This window comes from Vipera berus (assembly GCF_964194415.1).
Source record: "Vipera berus genome assembly, chromosome: 3".
Taxonomy (NCBI): domain Eukaryota; kingdom Metazoa; phylum Chordata; class Lepidosauria; order Squamata; family Viperidae; genus Vipera; species Vipera berus.
Genome location: NC_138204.1, coordinates 57,706,358 through 57,725,274, shown reverse-complemented (window position 1 = coordinate 57,725,274; position 18,917 = coordinate 57,706,358). Strand labels below are relative to the sequence as shown.

At 40.6% G+C, this 18,917-nt stretch overlaps 1 protein-coding gene across 1 annotated transcript in view; it reads right to left on the bottom strand.

Annotated features, from left to right (window-relative positions):
* Nucleotides 1-1,058: 1,058 nt before the first annotated feature.
* MMACHC (metabolism of cobalamin associated C) overlaps nucleotides 1,059-18,917 on the bottom strand; it is an 18,373-nt gene continuing 514 nt past the window's right edge. Inside the window, exons 2-4 of the mRNA XM_081324603.1 lie at nucleotides 12,761-12,952; nucleotides 8,105-8,257; nucleotides 1,059-3,352 (exon numbers count right to left, since the gene is read on the bottom strand). Of these exons, the coding sequence (XP_081180729.1) occupies nucleotides 3,044-3,352; nucleotides 8,105-8,257; nucleotides 12,761-12,952 (654 nt within the window). The 3' untranslated portion in view covers nucleotides 1,059-3,043. The remainder of the gene's footprint in view (nucleotides 3,353-8,104; nucleotides 8,258-12,760; nucleotides 12,953-18,917) is intronic.

Genomic DNA, 18,917 nt, shown 5'->3' with positions numbered 1-18,917 from the left:
TGCCATCCTCCATCAGGATAACAATTGTTGATTTGCTTCTCAGAGGAAGCCTATATTATCACCAGGTATCAAGCTGTTCATGCAGAAATACCAAGGAAAAACTGCGCCTGACCCTGCTCTTAAGATTTCCAGCAGCAGCCCCTCAGCTGACAAGCTGCAAAAGGAAGACCAATGAAAAAGGGGCTGTGAAGGATTTAGAAATTAGCTATCCTCTGGCAGATTGCAGACATGACCGTTTAAGATACGGGCTTCCAATCCTAGCTGCTTATGATGACAGCCAGTGAGGATTAAACACCCAATTTGCCACTTAATGCAGAAGGATTTCAGCCTTGTACAGCCGAACAGCTGCCAAGGGAAAAAACAAGCAAACCAAACATAGTCTCAAACATAGGAAAAATGTGTCTGGCTCCTAACTCACCAAATCTGGGACCCCAGATTTACACATATAAATTGTATTGTTTAATAAAGCTTGCTCTGCTATAAATCGGAGATGAGCTTCTCAATAAACATGGAAAAACTGTGAAAGAATGAGAGGAACACATCACAATGCACTGGCTGGAATTCATGGAAATTGTAGTCTAACCATCTAGAGGTCACCAGGATGAGTAAAACTGACCTCACCTATTCTCAGCTACCTAAACATAAAATAAATTCTGGGATATGCTATAAACATAGGACTTCCACAGTTCCCTTAAGAAAGTCACTATAAAGCTCAGATACAACTTTAGCTGGAACTGTAAATTAGTAACCTAAGTTCTTTTCAGGATTTCAGATAGAAACAATAGTGTTCTTCTCCCAGGTTCTGGCATAAAGTAATGTAGGTTTTGTTTTAACTGTGTAATTCTGTAGGCATATTTTTCCTAGTTGTACTTCCAACTTTGTCTGCCAAGTCCCCTAAAATATTTGACTCATTCAGAGGTTGCAAGTCCCTCTGACATTTTGGGATTCTTCTTGTCCCAAAACACTGGCATTGACATCAAGAAAAGAAACTACCTTGATTTCACTATAATGAGCTTCAGTCACATTTTTAAGAACAAAATAAATCACATTACTTGATTAAATTCTGTCTGCTTTACAGCTTTATTCTCTTTTCAAAATAAATACCAAATTACATCTTACAGACACATATTTATATTATTTCTAGTGTTTCAGTACCATTCAGATTATCCATCTTTAGATAGTTTACAAGTCAAATCATGCAAATAAAAACAATCCCAAATTTAAAGAAACCACACTGCTGATCGCAGAGGAAAAACATAGTTCTTAATTTCTAAAAGCCCTGTCAGAAAAATTATTTCAGCTTTCCAGAAGCTAAGACAAAACTAAACAAACCAGATTGTTAGATTAGCCTACATGCTACTAACATACAGAAGAGTTGATATCTATATCTGTATTGCCAGGGATAATAATGCCATATGTATATCTTAACACAAATGACCCAGTGATATAACTGTGTCACAATGCAATCTGCTGCAAATTAACACAAACCCAATATTCTCATCCTTTGCCCAACAGCATCATGACACACATGCCATCATTTTGACACCATTAAGGCTTCTCCTGGATACATGTTATGAATCATTTCTTAATGCTGTACACAGTATTGTTCCATTTTCCTCACCCACCAGTAGTCAGTTTGGACAAATAATGTACAGGTATTGTTTTTTATTATTATTATTTAGCAGAGTGATGATTAACAACCTTTGGATGACCATACATTATTTTTGGTGAAGGCAGACTGTATGAGAGGCTACAAAAGAAGGTGAACAGGGCTCTCTTGCATGTATAATAAGGCCAGCCCTGAGGGCACCTTTTCCCTGGTTTAGATGGGAGATGTTTCTGCACTAACTGTTTTAATTGATTTTAAGGGTTGCACTGCATTTTCCAGTCATACAGGAAGACTGAAAATATATATTCAAATCTTACAGGAGTGAGCCCAAGCATTGCCATATAGTAGACTATTACAAAAGTTATGTTTTACTGAAAGAATTGAGAGAGGAAAATAACCTTGGTTAGGGAGCGATGGAACAATAGAAATCAAAACTGTTTGAAGATCGTATTAAAACCATAGTGATAAAGTAATAATACCAGTAGGTGAGACAGGAAGGTCCACTCTGTAAACTTACAGAGTCAATTGTCCTTTGGCTGTTCTTCAACCATAAGAAGTCTCCATTAGAGATCATGAAGCATTTTTATAATGTAGTTAGACTTCCTGCTGCATGCACTGGTTTCCATATACCCCCCCCCCATGTCAGGGGAGGACAAAATGTGCTCTAAAACCAACACAGGGATCTAACACAAAATTTGGCAGCAAAATTATCCATTTTCAGCAGCGTAATTTTGCAGGATTGCTTTTCTCAAAAATATGAATCTAACCTGCTGTTCAGTGTCATTCAGTAGTATGTCTTCTCACTAAACTGCATAATTGCCATACAATTTTCACATAATTAACATATAATAAAAAGTCAGATCATTCGGCTTGTTTTAATTGTGCTTTCTTTAAAACTGTTTAAGTTCTCTTTCATCACAGGGGTTAGACGAGCCCCCCCCCCTGGAAAGCCTGGAAATCAACCAAGCAAGCGAAATGAAAATTATTTCAAAGCTTCAGAGTATGTGCTGGGAATTACTAAAATGGTATCGTACCAAAAATATCTTTATACTGTGAAATACTAGACAATTATGTTTCAAAACATTTGCTGTCTGGAGAATTTCTCCCACAGGATAGCAAAAAGTGCAATTTATAAATATGTCTCTCCTGAGCATATAACTTCACCCCTTCTACCAAAGAATCATTCTGACCCCTTCCCCCAATTTCTAATAAAATAAAACTTACACATTTCTATGCCTGAATAAACAGGCGTTACTAATATTGTAATCCAATTCTGTGTTTATTTGAAAGCAAGTCCTTCTGTGCTCACTGACTCTGTGGAAAGTGCACTTGCCTTCCATCTTGGGTTTACCAACTCACCCATCAATTCAGTCCCTATAGCAGTGGGCACAGCAGAATGCGTTTTGTATATTTTTGCACAGTGAAAATAGCTATTTAGTCTATTATCTTTCTCTGCAATTCTTCCAGTTTCAGCAATTTTAACCGCTCAGCTGGAGGAGTTGCAAAGTAGGTTTTCTGTTCTTCTGAGTATTTATCTTTCACTTCAATAATATCCCGAAAGCTCCAGTCCCGCCAGTGGAAATTGAATTTCTCCAGCAGTTCTATTCTTTTTTCTTCTGTTGGTACACAATCATTAGGGCTTTTCTGCAACAAGAAGGGTACCTTAATATCTGGGAAAAGCAGAAGAGCCCGGATTGCAAACCAACCTCCATAAATGGGGTGAATACAAACACCATAGATCTTCTGAAATGAAAGAAAACAGGTTTAAGACATGTATTTAAAGAAAACCAATGCTCAAATCCTACGCAGAGAAAAGACAAATGTTGACTCAGTACATGCATCATGTTAATCCCTGGATTGTTAAACATAGTACAATAGTGGATTCACACAACGCCTTATGCCAAAATAATCAATTACATTAAATAGATACATGGTCCCAATTTTATTATTTTCAGAAGATAACTGTGGAACTTTAGTAACAGGATTTGACCTGGAGTTTTCTACTGCAATCATATTTCAAACCCTCATGCCTATAGAAACTTTCCTTTCAGTTACTTTAAGAAATAGTTTTGAACAAAGTTGAAAATTAGTTGCGAGAGGTATTAATTTTCATAATTTTTACACATTCTTTTGGTCCCATTATTACATACAGAGGCCAGACATTTCCTGTAGTTGGCACCAGGTTTGCACACATCTCAGGAAGGATTTTTTTTCCCACTCCACTTTGCAGATCCTCTCCAAGTCATTAAGGTTTCGAGGGTGACATTTGGTCATACCTTCAGCTCCCTTCACAGATTTTCTATGGGATTAAAGTCTGGAGGCTGGCTAGGCCACTCCAGAACCTTAATGTGCTTCTTCTTGAGCCACTCCTTTGTTGCTTTGGCCTTGTGTTTTGGGTCATTGCCATGCTGGAATACCCATCCACGACCCATTTTCACTGCCCTGGCTGAGGGAAGGAGGTTCTCACCCAAGATTTGATGGTACATGGCCCCGTACATCATCCCTTTGATGCGGCGAAGTTATCCTGTCCCCTTAGTAGAAAAACACTGCCAAAGCATGTTTCCACCTCCATGTCTGACGGTGGGGATGATGTTCTTGGGGCCATAGGCAGCATTCCTCCTCCTCCTCCTCCAAACACAATGAGTTGAGTTGATGCCAGAGATCGATTTTGGTCTCAGCTGACCACACCACTTTCATCCAGTTCTCCTCCGAATCATTCAGATGTTCATTGGCAAACTTCAGACAAGCCTGTTCATGTGCTTTCTTGAACAGGGGGACCTTGCAGGTGCTGCAGGATTTCAGTCTTTCACGGCGTAGTGTGTTATCAATTGTTTTCTTGGTGACTATGGTCCCAGCTGCCTTGAAATTATTGACAACATCCTCCCGTGTAGTTCTGGGCTGATTCCTCACCATTCTCATGATCATTTAAACTCCATGAGGTGAGGTCTTGCATGGATCCCCAGACCGAGATAGACTGACAGTTATTTTGTGTTTCTTCCATTTGCAAATAATCGCACCAACTGTTGTCACCTTCTCACCAAGCTGCTTGGTGATAGTCTTGTAGCCCATTTCAGTCTTGTGTAGGTCTACAATCTTGTCCCTGACATCCTTGGATAGCTCTTTGGTCTTGGCCATGGTGGAGAGTTTGGATTATGATTGATGATTGCTTCTGTGGATAGGTGTCTTTTATACAGATAACAAGCTGAGATTAGGAGCACTCACTTTAAGAGAATGCTCCTAATCTCAGCTCGTTACCTGTATAAAATAAACATGAGAGCCAGAAATCTTGCTGATTGATCTTGATTTCTTCTTACTTTGCTATCCTCATCAGAATATTTGAAAAACCTAACAAAACATATCCCAAAGGTACTTTTTCAAGAGGCAACTGGACTTTCTTGTTTTTCTTTGAAGACTCTTTTCGCTTTTCATCCAAGAAGCTTCTTCAGCTCTAACTGGATGATAGGAAAATAAAAAAGTACAGTTGCCTCCTGAATAAGCACCTTTGGGACAACCATAACCTGGATGACTGAAAATCTCCACAGACATTTAGCTATGCACTTTGGGACGAACACCCTTCAAATGGTGCAGGCGTATGAATGGATTTCCAGAAAACATTGCAGACTACAGGAACCATTTGCGCTTCAGTTTGAGATTCAGACCACATAAACTCATCTCCAACAGCCTGAGCCTGTCTTCAACCGTGAAGGGACACAGGGCAGAAAACATCCTTCAGCCAAGAAGGCTCCACACACATCTGCACTACTCAGGTGACCCTGAGGACAGATAAACCTCCAAATGACCTCAATGACTCTCTAAAAAAATGCAAATGCCCAGCTGTCTGCAAGGAATATAAATCCTTCCATTCCTCACCATCAAGTCAGAGATGAAGCAGCTTCTTGGATGAGAAGCGAAAAGAGTCTTCAAAGAAAATCAACAAAGTCCAGTTGCCTCCTGAAAAACCACCTTTGGGACAACCACTGAGGCACTTGACCGGGTTGTACCCTTGCGGCCCCTGACCCGGCGCAGATCCTAGCGAGCTCCATGGTTTTCTGCGGAGCTCCGGGAGATGAAGCGTCGGAAACGGGGCCTAGAGAGCTGCTGGAGGTCTAGCCGATCCGAACCCGACCGGTTGCGGTTAAGAACCTACATTAGGTCTTATCTCGCTGCGATGAGGGTGGCGAGGTGCAATTACTTCTCCACCCTCATCGCGTCCGCAGATAATCGCCCGGCCGCCTTGTTTAGGGTGACTCGCTCACTTCTTAATCAGGAGGTGAGGGAGGATCCCTTGCAGGGTCGTGCCGAGGAATTTAGCCAACATCTGTCGGATAAAATCGCTCGGATTCGGACCGGTTTGGACTCCAGCTGGGCAGAGTCAGGCGATCAGGACACGGGCGGTCTTGTCAATGTTACCTGGGAAGAGTTTGATTCTGTGACCCCTGATGAAGTGGACAGGATTATGGGGAGGCTGAGCTCCTCCACATGTTTGTTGGACCCGTGCCCTTCCTGGCTGGTTTATGCAGCTAGGGAGAGGACACGAGGCTGGCTCCAGGCGGTTATATCTGCTTCTTTGAGTGAGGGTTATTTCCCCACCGTCTTGAAGGAGGCGGTGGTGAGACCTCTCCTCAAGAAGCCTGCCTTGGACCCAGCTGTTTTGAACAACTTTCGTCCAGTCTCCAACCTTCGCTTTCTTGCGAAGGTTGTCGAGAGTGTGGTGGCGCATCAGCTCCCTCTGGTCCTGGATGAAGCGGATTATCTGGACCCCTACCAATCGGGTTTCAGGCCCGGGTACAGCACGGAGACGGCATTGGTCGCTCTGGTGAATGATCTCTGGAGGGCTCGGGATAGGGGATATTCCTCTGTCCTAGTCCTATTAGACCTCTCGGCGGCTTTCGATACCATCGACCATGGTATCCTGCTGCGGCGTCTCAGGGGATTGGGAGTGGGAGGCACAGTTCTTCAGTGGTTCTCCTCCTATCTCCTGGGACGCTCGCAGTCGGTGTTGGCAGGGGGGCAGAGATCGGCCCCTGGGTCTCTCGTTTGTGGAGTTCCTCAGGGGTCGGTTCTCTCGCCTCTCCTGTTCAACATCTACATGAAACCGCTGGGTGAGATCATTCGTGGTTTTGGAGTTGGGTATCATCAATATGCTGATGATACCCAACTTTTCTTTTCGACCCCAAACCACCCCAGTGATGCCCTCGCTGTGATGTCCCGTTGCCTGGAGGCGGTTCGGGTCTGGATGGGGAGGAACAGACTTCAACTCAACCCTGACAAGACTGAGTGGCTGTACATTCCGGCATCCCGGGACATTCAAAATGTTCCATCTCTTTCTATGGGGGGGTGAGCTCTTACCCCCCGTGGATAGGGCTCGCAACTTGGGAGTCCTCCTAGATTCACGGCTTACCTTGGAAGATCATATAGTGGCCGTGACTAGGGGGGCTTTCGCCCAGGTTCGCCTGGTGCGCCAGTTGCGGCCCTATCTGAACTGGGATGCCCTGTGTACGGTCACTCATGCGCTCGTGACCTCTCGCCTTGACTACTGTAATGCTCTCTACATGGGGCTTCCCTTGAAAACCACTCGGAGGCTCCAACTGGTACAGAATGCGGCCGCGAGAGTTGTCTTGGGAGTTTCCCGGTACTCCCATGTTACACCTTTGCTCCGCGAGCTGCATTGGTTACCAGTTGTCTTTCGGGTGAGGTTCAAAGTTTTGGTTACGATCTTTAAGTCCCTACATGGCATGGGTCCGGGATACCTCAGGGACCACCTGCTGCCGGCATCAACTCCCCTCCGCCCTGTGCGTTCCCACAGAGAGGGCCTCCTCAGGGTGCCGCCAGTCAAGGAATGCCGACTGGTGGCCCCCAGGGGGAGGGCCTTCTCTGTGGGCGCTCCGGCATTATGGAACCAACTGCCGGTAGAGCTCCGGACGGCATCAGACCTCCGAACTTTCCGTCGTGGCCTGAAGACCCACCTATTTGAAATGGCTGGTCTGGCCTGACGGGGGATTATGGGTTTTAATTTGTTGTTTTAGATTTGTATTACTGTTTTAATTGGGCATGGGTTTAATCTTTTTTAATTTTTGTATTGTCTTTTTATATATGCCCTGTGAACCGCCCTGAGTCCCTACCAAGGAGAAGGGCGGTATACAAATTAAATAAAACTTAAACTTAAACTTAAACCATGACCTGGGTGACTGAGAATCTCCACAGACACAGACAAACATATTGTACTAAAGAAAAGTAACTGTATTACACTGATCTCCAATTTTATAACCTGTCCAAGGGAAGGAAGCAAATAGTCTTGCACATACCCATGGAACTGGGTATGTAGTTACAAGGTGTAAGATGCAAGCTTGATAATAATACAAGTAGAATGGAAGAGGAAATCAGGTACAGTGCACAATCTGCAAAATATACTTGATCCTCCTGAATTGATAACTCAGGAATGACCCATCAGTTCTAAAAGAAAAATACCTTCCCTGCTGTTCCCAATCTGCTTACTTTTTCTCCCCAGGAATCTTGATGTACATCTTTTCTCTGATAGAAGTAGGCAGCACCAGCCACGTGTGCTGCTGTCTGGGCCAGGAATTTGGGCTTCCGGTTGGGCAGGACCTCATAATCATACATGATATCCATATTCTGGTCAGCAAGGTTCTGGAAAGAAGAGTTTTCATTACAAATGAACCTGCAATGTAAAGGAATAGTGGCTGCAGATATGTGTAGAAATGTACGAACCATCTCTACAAACTCCTGCCTTGTCTAATGACATGAAATGGTGATGAGGAAGTTACAACGTCTTACAATGGCAAGATCTGAAATACCATACATGACATTGTATTCTCTCAGGTATCATTGATTTTTATCTTGGGATTCCACAAATTATTTCATCAATCCTTTTAAGAAATTCATAGGTTTTCTCATGTGTAGAAGAAGCAAGACCTTCAGTAAGTGGATTATAAACAATCCTAAAGTAAAAAAAAAAGTCTCCACACACAGGTTTCATTATTTTTTGTTTGCATACATATTAAACTGAGGCAGCTGAATGATATCAATTTGAATTTTAACATTCTAAATACTGTACCGGAAAGTGGAGAAACAAGAAAAACTACTCTGAAGGGTCAAATTTATTGGTAATTACCTTTATATAGCACTAACTTAACTATAGCCAAGCAAAGTCTATCACCCTGGTTATAATAGGGAGATTGGAGCAAACCAAAGAAAAGCAAAGAAAATTATCCTATGCCAGAAACTTAACAGCCATAATTGCCTCTGTGTGTAGAAGCAACCACTCAGCAGGTCTGCGTATAATGGAAAGATGTATTGTTGTGTTTGCACACCTGTCAAGCCATTTTTAAATTGGAAGAAAAGCCACAAAAAGTGAAATGTCCCATGACATAAAGGCATTATGATGGATTTATTTATTTATAATAAATAAATAAATAAATAAATAAATAAATAAATAAATAAATAAATACATACATACATACATACATACATACATACATACAAACAAACAAAATTTATTGGCTGCTCACCTCACCTCAGGGTAACTCTGGACAGCTTACGATCATATGCTTTTCCTTATAAAAGAATCAAAGCTATAAACTCCACAAAGTGTTTCTCTCAATTGCATCAGCATATTGTGAGTTTGATGCAAAGATAATAACTAAAACAAATGTCTGAGGTAACTATTTGCTCCACAAACAATTTCCTAAGGAAGTGTTATATTTGCGCAGAAAGATAATTTTCTATATTTCTCTCTCTTATTATATGGAAAAGCATGTTTAAGTTGTTACATGTTGAAAACATGTGGTTTTTAAGAAGGATGTTTGTTTGTGTCTGCTTGCAGATACAGTATAAATAACATTTACCTTTGTACTAGTTTTTTCCCTCATCAAAATTTCAAATATTTAGAAAAATTATCCTTCACCTTTAGCCTAAAGTGAATTAAATCATCTGTGTGTAATATCATCACAATAAAATTAGAAACATAACTATGACTTCTACAAATTAAAATACAATCAGAACTATGAAAGATATGCTGTCTCTTTTATTTAGGTTGTTAATGATAAAAATGAAGATGTGCGTTTCCCTAAAGTGCAGTGATCTAACTTAGTGTTTGTTTTAACTTTGGCAACTTTAAGATGTGTGGACTTCAACTCCCAGAATTCTCCAGCCAACTAATCTAATGCAATTACCATATCCGTTAGTTATTTTCATGGATATACCAGAGCATTCATATCTGAACTGCAAAATTCCAGCTTACAAAGAGATGGCAGCAAAGATATACAGAAAAGCCTGATTCTTTGCTGTCATTCTAGCCTCTCTATGATATTGGATTCTTGGGCCTGATAAGTGCTTTGTGGTCTGTACAATGCCAACTATGTATTGTTTGCTTTTGCCATGTGGTACTCTACTCTTATTCATTCCCATGGCAACAATCTCATGCTGCCTTGCAGACTGATGCCTCCAGATACATCAGGATAGAATTCCCTTAATCTCTGGCCAGGACACCCAGATTATAGAAGTCTATTGTAAAGACTAGCCAATAACACTTCCATTTCTATAACAGAACAAATATTGTAAAATGCTTCAAGGTCCTTTGCTGATTAATTCTATTCATCTACCTATTTTACTTCCCCAACTCACTCTATAATATGACTTTTTTATTATGACCACACCTAATAAGAACAATTAAACAGCTAAATAAAAGACAAGAGAAGAAGCTTCAGAGCTAAATAGCAAATAAAAAACAAATACCTGTATTTCACTGGTATATACAGAGTTTTTTAAAAAATTCAAATGTAATACTGTTACCCTTTTACAAAAACAAGCAACTGGTCACTAAAACTGGCCTTTAGAATGAGTGGAAAGCAGGAAAAGAAATATTGATTTTATTTTTAAAAAAGAAACGAAGGATCTGCTAACCTAATTCTAGCTTGCCTAAATTTATGGAAAGCATTACAGCACAAAAACTAGCTTATTAAAGTAAGATAAAGAAATGTTCCCCAAGAAAAATCAGGAAAGCTCTGCTTTATTAACTCTTAAAACTATCAACAAGTATATGTAGCATAACTGGTAAACTAGCATAATATTGTATTAAAGAAAATGTTAATATGTATGGATAAGAATTGAATTTATTATTTATTTATTTAATTAGTTTTCTATACCGCCCTATTCCCGAAGGACTCAGGGCGGTTTACAGGGCAATATTTAAAAGACAATATAAATTAAGATAAAAATAGAATTAAAAAGAATTAAATTAATAATAGCCCAACAATAAAACAATGTTAAAACTTAAAACTAAAAACCCCCTCAGTCCAGGCCAGATAGATCGAAAAGCCAGGTTTTCAGGTCCCGGCGAAACGAGCGCAGGTCGGGGGCAGTCCGGATTTCCACAGGTAAATCATTCCAAAGGGCAGGCGCGCCCACAGAGAATGCCCTCCCTCTGGGGATCACCCGCCGGCATTCCCTGACCGGCAGCACCCTAAGGAGGCCCTCCTTATGGGAGCGCACAGGACGATGGGAAGTTGATGCCGGCAGCAGGTGTTCCCTTAGATAGTCCGGACCCAAGCCATTTAGGGCTTTATAGGTCATCACCAGCACCTTGAATCTCACCCGGAGGGCAACTGGAAGCCAATGCAGCTCGCGGAGAACAGGTGTTACACGGAAGTATCAGGAGACTCCCATCACAACTTGCGTGGCCGCATTCTGCACCAGCTGAAGCCTCCGAGTGGTCCTCAAGGGCAGCCCCATGTAGAGAGCGTTGCAGTAGTCTAACCGGGAGGTCACGAGCGCATGAGTGACTGTGCGTAGGGCATCTCGGTCCAAATAGGGGGGCAACTGGCGCACCAGGCGAACCTGGGCAAATCCCCCCTGGTCACGGCTCCTATATGATCTTCCAAACTGAGCCGTGAATCCAGGAGAACACCCAAGTTGTGAGCCCTATCAACGGGGGGTAACACCTCAGCCCCCATAGTTAACGATGGACAAAACTGGTTCTCCCGAGATGCCGGTATGCACAGCCACTCAGTCTTGGCGGGATTGAGTCGAAGCCTGTTTCTCCCCATCCAAACCCGGACCGCCTCCAGGCAACGGGACATCACGTCGAGGGCATCACTGGGTTGGTTTGGGGTGGAAAGAAAAAGCTGGGTATCATCAGCATACTGATGATACCCCACCCCGAAACCACGAATGAGCTCACCCAGCGGCTTCATATAGATGTTGAACAAGAGGGGAGAGAGTACTGACCCCTGAGGAACTCCACAAACGAGAGGCCTCGAGGCAGACCTCTGCCCTCCCGTCAACACCGACTGCGAGCGGCCCAGGAGGTAGGAGAACCACTGTAAAACAGTGCCCCCCACTCCCAACCCCCTGAGACGCCGCAGTAGGATACCATGGTCGATGGTATCAAAAGCCGCTGAGAGATCTAACAGGACTAGGACAGAGGAACATCCCCTGTCCCGAGCCCGCCAGAGATCATTCACCAGCACGACCAATGCCGTCTCCGTGCTGTACCCGGGCCTGAAGCCTGATTGGTACGGGTCTAGATAATCCGTTAGATTATTAGATTCATATTACTACTCATCCAGCAGTTCCAAGTGGCATATATCATGCTTTCTCTCTCTACCTTTTTTCATAGTAACTCTATATGAGGTAGAGAGGGCTGAGAAAAGTGAGTGAATATTTAGACATATTAGCTGAGATTGCAGAACATACAAAACTATGGTATTCTTGGTCACAGTTTCATGAATAAGCTACAATTGTTCGGGTTAACACATAATGCTAAATCATGCACTAGAGATCAGCCACAGACCTCCTGTAGGAGTGGAATAGAACGAAAGTCCATAAGCTTGCTTTTGTTACATATCAGAGCAGGACATGCTTGTCTGGGTCAGAAAAGGCATTGCCAAACCATGCCAGCATTGTGTTTAGATGCCAAAACCATGAGTTTGCCTTTGAATAAATGCAAATAATAGGCCTTAGTTGTGTGCATGGATGTAATGGCTACCTACTGTTAGAAATAGGATACTGCAGAGGTCCCCAACATTTTGGGCACCAGGGACCGGTTCTGTGGTGAGAGGTTTTTCTGCGGACCGGAGGGGGTGTGGAGGGGTAATGGAGAAGAGACCAAAGGGAGGAACAGAGGAGTCTTACCTTCCTAACCAGCGAGAGATGATAAGAAATGCATTGATCCACTGGATCGTGAATCTTCTTCAGTTGTTTCTTCAGGAAGGGTTTGAATGCCTTATCAAACATAGCAGGAATGCTAAGTACTACAAATGCCAGAGTATCGTCAGAATACTGTAAATGCCAAGTTGGAGCAAGGACCTCATTGTACCATCCTACCTTCAAGAGAGAGAGAAAAAAGCTATAAGAGTAGGAAGACTGGCCTCTTAAGAATGACTGGATGGCAAAGTCTGAATGCAGGAAGTTTCCTTGTTGAAAAGAAGGGGAAAAAAGTAGCAGTTACATTTTTTTTAAACAATCAAAAAAGTTCCAGACCTCTTTACTCCATAATCTGGTTCTTTGGGATGTATTTTAAAAAAGACCAGATAAACACACAGAAACTGAACAACAGCTGCATGTTTTTCCTAAGATGCAGCTTTCCAAAATTTCAAAATCAATTATCTTTCAAGGCCTGAATAGAAACAGAGAAATGGGAAGCTGGTTTGCATATTTATCTGTTAGGCTAATACTAGAACTAGTTAGCAGAATAAAAGTGCGGAGGGACTAAATAAAACAGTAATCATTATCTCAACCTAATTAGCCAAGATAAGCTTTTAACAGGACCACCAGTGTTCTTTCTGATGCATCTGTATTAATGACCAAATAGTTTACTTTTTTAATATGGGAAATTATGATTGTAAGTTTAGGAAACATGAATTTAAATAACTTCAAACTATGATTTTACAATGCAAACATCAATAATACAAAAAAATGAAACTGTAGATATTTAAATTTTAATTTTGAATAGTAATTGATTTGTTTGAAAACTGGAATTAATTTAGGGTTTACAACCTCTGATGTGAGTTAATGACATAGTGTATTTGCTTCTTGTGATGTCATAAGGGATGTGAACAGAAGTAAGCAAGAAGCTTGGGGCCTCCATTGAACTATGTGTTTCATACCCAAAGATGAATTAAAAGACAAACAAAACACTTGGGGTCATAAGCAGGAGATTACCAGACACATTTTGAAAGTGCTACTTGAAGGCAGGTACTAGTGGTCTAAAAATCAGACTGCAATCTGATACTTATTTACTCAGAGAGATATGACTGCAATTTTGAGTGCATTTTGGCATAAAACTTTAAAAGTAGGTGCTTATATTCTACTAAACAAAACCCCTTTTAAAAAAAAAGAAGTATGAAGTTTTCACTGGGGATGAAGCAATTCTCAGTAATATGTTCCAATAATATCTGATTTGAACACAGCATATTGTAGCTTTGTTGGTGAGAAACAAATTGGGAAGAGAAGATGGTAAAGATTCTGTGTGCTTCACAAAGTCACACAGACGGTTTTTGTTGTAAAAATTCTTATTACCTGCAACTTATTTCTACATGACTGGGTTTAGTCGCATGGTTCTAACATGTACCTAATTTGACTCCAAGTCACAGTATATAGCAGGGGTGCTGTGGCGTTTCGTGACTTTTTTGCCATTGCTGGCAATGGGGTGAGTACAGTTTCACTATGATGCATCCTGCCTGTGGGCTGGCAGTTTGACACCCCTGGTATATAGTATATCATTCAAACACAGAAAAGGGGGCTAATTGGATAATCCATGAATAGGAAGATCTCTACTCAGCGATAGCATCTTGCTTTTGTTCTCCCTTCTCTCTCTAAATCTAAATGAGGATTAAATGATTTGAAGATCTTTGTACCACTGTGAGTACAAGCCTACGTTTAAATTGTGCTGTCCTTTCAACTCTAGGATGAAACTCCTATCCTGGTAGCTCTTGAAACTTTGCCAATATAAGCAATTTTATTCCAGCAAAAGGTCAGATATGCTGACATCAGATGGGCCAAATCCACATAAAACTCAAAACTACAATGTGGTTGGCTAGTTTGTGGTTAAGTGTTTGTGTAACCCCGGTATGATTGACTAGTTGGCTACTTTATAATTGAGTGTAAATTAACCATGGATAAGCATGTTAGATAAGCACACAGCAAACTATTAACTGGCTACATGGGCTGGGTTGACATAACACAATCGGCTAGTTTGTGTTCAGTAAATCATAACTTACAAGCACAATTGGGACCAGAATTCCTGTCATAGGTCATCATGGTTGTAAGTCAAGTTGGACCTGATGTTGTAACAATTTTAACAACAGTTCTTAAGCAAATCACAGTCATTGAGCAAATCACAGAATCAAGTGACTCCACTTCTTCAGTGGGTATTTTTTGCTGGAAGTTGGCAAAAAAGGTTGCAAATCATGATCATGTGACAACAGGATGCTGCAACTAGTCATAAATGCAAGCCAGCTGCCAAGCACCAGAACTGTGTTCAAGTGACCCTGGGGGTGGTACATTGGTCATAATGACTTGCTCATTCCTTCTTCCTGTGTCTGCACTGCCAGCATATAAAATTTGGGCTAATTTTAATCCAACCATACCATCACATAAACTTTTGCCATGAAGCCCCCTTACTCAGCTGAATAGAGTTTTATTCCCTTTCCTTTTGTTTCACATGCTTAAAACAACCTCAGCCTTAGAAAAAAGTCATATGCTATTTGCATGACTTAGCTGCAAAATACTAATGACATTTTAGTCTGACAAGTTTTGTTCATCCAAGCCTATGCTATGGTACTATCTTAGAATTTAATGCCATGCAACTGGGCAAGTAAATTATTATCATGAAAACATTGCTCAAAATGGAAGATCTTGTACAAACATTATGACCAAGAGAATAGCGCAGATTGCTAATCCTTTTTCCCCCCAGAAACCATGTTCTACCATAGATTCCTTGTGTTAGGATTCCACAAACATTTGGACAGGATTTTTCAGCTGAAGTTATAAGGAGAAAACTACTATACAGGTAGCTTAGGAAAGCTTTATTTTGGATAACCTTCTCATTTTCCCCCAGGCCTTGCAATCAATGGAAGCTATACTTTTGAGTAAACCCTCAAAGTAGCTAGCAGTGTTTCCCAGAGTGGGGGTAGAATGGCATAATTCACATTTGCCAAGCCTTAGTTTCCCTGCCGGTGGTTTATTCACTAAACCTCACTTGCCTAAGTGTTTGTATAACACATTGTCATAAACTCTGATTTTGTAACCACTGCAGTATGATTCACATAACATGCTGAAGCAAAGTGTGCTACTGCTAGCCAAACACGTATGTTTTTGCTTTCCAGGATCACAGATGGACACATGGAACATTATAAATACACTACCCACAGATATTATTACAATTCCTTAGAGTGAAGGGGTAAGTTCCTTTCTGTGATTATACTACCCACTACTGTACATTAATCACTTGTTGATTTGTCTTATTCATCGGAACCATGACATAAACATCTACTGTGTAACTGGGTCTTAGGGAAGCAATCTTCTTTTCCTTGTCTGCCGTGTAAGAAAAAACAAAATTTTCTGAGTGGGTGGAGGCTGATCCCTCCAATGTAGTTCAAGAGAACAGTATCAGGAGAAAAGGGCATAATGAAGCCGTTTCCTTTTTTGTTTTAACTTAAGAAATGGAGAGATGAATGCACATTTGCAAAGTCCTCCACAAACAATTACAATTAAAAAAGGAGGGCAAGCCTATTAATGGGTGCTGGTTCTACAAACTGATCTCTGAAACTGTTCAAGAAAAGCTTGGATTTAGCAATTGATCATTGTCAGTCTGTGTTAGTTGATGGGGTCCTACCTACCATCATATAGTTCTAATGTATGCAAGTCTTGAACTCTAAATGGAAGCTCAAAAGACTTCATATTACAAGGACTCAGCTCAGCACTTGAGATAAGAAAAAGGATGCTAATTCCTATTACTACTTCTGTGATGGAGCATGAAATCTGGTACCAAAGAAAAACCATAAAGATATATTCTGCTGAGGCAAGAACTGGTGCACCCCAGAAACCAAGGAGAGTAAGCCTGCATTTGAATAAAGAAAACTTGTAAGAGATTATTCAAATGATGCAAGAAGTCAAGGTTGGGTTTATAAATTGCACTAATTCATAATATAATTTATTTATTTTTGACTGAACATGTCACATTAAGTTTGCAAATCACAGATTTGGGAGTTATGTGAATCTAGCTATTGTGTCTTATTTAACAAACCACAATATAGTACACTGTGAGCTGACAATGAACAAAAGGTGAGTGTTAAGTGTCCTCTTGTTTAATGACAAATCACCACTTTTATACAATCATAGTTTAGCATCTACATTTGGACCTATGCCATGATATGCCCATTTTGTATTTTCCTTTCTACAATCTTCCTCCATCATATGTACAGGAAGGACCTGCCTTTTTTTTACCTCTGCCTTTTTTTTGCCTCTAAAATAATTATTTCTGCCCAGGTATGACTTTATTCAGATTTGTTACCTTTGACTTTTATTCATTCCATATTCAAGCTTGCATTGCCCATTCCTTTCCTAGTGTACCATTCAATAAAAATATTAACATTGGCTCTTAGAAGAGTAGTATGCTTCTTTTAATTGCAATCTAGTCCTCCCTTACGCTACCTTGATGAACCTGAACTCAGAGATGCCAGGCCTCTATGTGCATCATCAAATATATGATTATCTACAAAAAGTGGAGACATCTGTATTAATTCAGGAACCCTTGGTTCAGTTAACTAGGGGTTAATGTGTTGCATATTTTTATGACTAGCTCCTGATTCAGTGAGAAGCCAGCTTCTGTAAAAGAATTCAAACCTGTTTATAGGGAGCACTACTACTTTTAAAAAATGTTTTTTTAAAAAACATTGTTATATAGAACACTATGGCTGTGTGTATAGTTGACGTTCTGAACTTTAATAGAATAAAGCCTAGTCATTTGGATTTCTATGTCCCATTTGCACTGGTATTTATTGTTTTGGTTTGGCTAAGTCAAACTATAATATAATTACTTCATATGATCACTGGCTGGCAACTTTGTGGCAAGATAATAGGGTTGCTTTGCTGATTTTAAAACAGAGAAATTCTGCAGAACTGGCATCACATTCCTATTGTTTGCACTATTTTAAAAATGGCATTTGACACAATTTATTTATCTGACATGTTGGATACCCTAAATAATTTGGCGAAGAATTTCTCATATTTGGTAGCTTATAATCAACTTGATTGGAAAAATGTCTATTTGACTTGTTAGAAAATGCAAATAAAATACTTCCCTTTTAAATTAGAAATAGGAATATCTCTAAGTCTTTCAGCTCTTCAAATGTTAGAAGAAACAACTAGAAACAGCAATTGACTGTGCCGAGATTACTGTATGTACAATTTTATTTTGACTGCCCAGATTATTCAATCAATAGCAATAGCACTTAGACATATAATACTGCTCCATAGTGCTTTACAACACTCCTTGGGCAGTTTACAATGTCAGCATATTGCCCCCAATAATTTGGGCCCTGATTTTAGTAACCTCGGCAGGATGGAAGGCTGAGTCAATCTTGAGTCCTGTCAGGATTGAACTCCAGACTGTAGGCAGAGTTAGCCTGCAATACTGAATTCTAACCACTGCACCATTGGTTACAGGTGGGACCTGCATCTATGGAAACGATTTACCTGCTCAGCATAAATGTTTAACTTGCTATTTGATATTCATTTCCATATAAGCTGTTATTGGCCGTATCTCTAATTTTATACCTATCAATTGTACTTCCTCTTAATGCCACAGGTTTGATAGTACTTCAGAAAGTTATTCTGAAAGCACCTTCCCCAAATGCTTTTGGAAGCCAGATTTACTTAACAACCGGGTTACTAACTTAACATCTGCAGTGATTCACTTAACAACTGTGGCAAGAAAGGTCATAAAATGGGGGAAAATGACTTAACTGTCTCCCTTAGTAATTGAAATTTTGGGCTCATTTGTGGTTGGAGTTTGAGGACTACCTGTAACTCACCTAAAAACTGCAAAATTATGCTGCAGCAAAATGTTCTGAGGCCTCATACATTGTTTCTACGAATATTAAAAGATTGTCAATTATATCACGTATGAATTCCCACATGTGTAATTAAAATACGTCCAATGCGTAGGAAAGTCCCAAAAATAGTAAATCAATAATCGCCTTCCTCTCTCTCTTACACCCACACAGCGACGGTTATTCCTTAATATTATAAGCACTGCATTACGTCAAGGAAAGGAAACTCTCTAAAT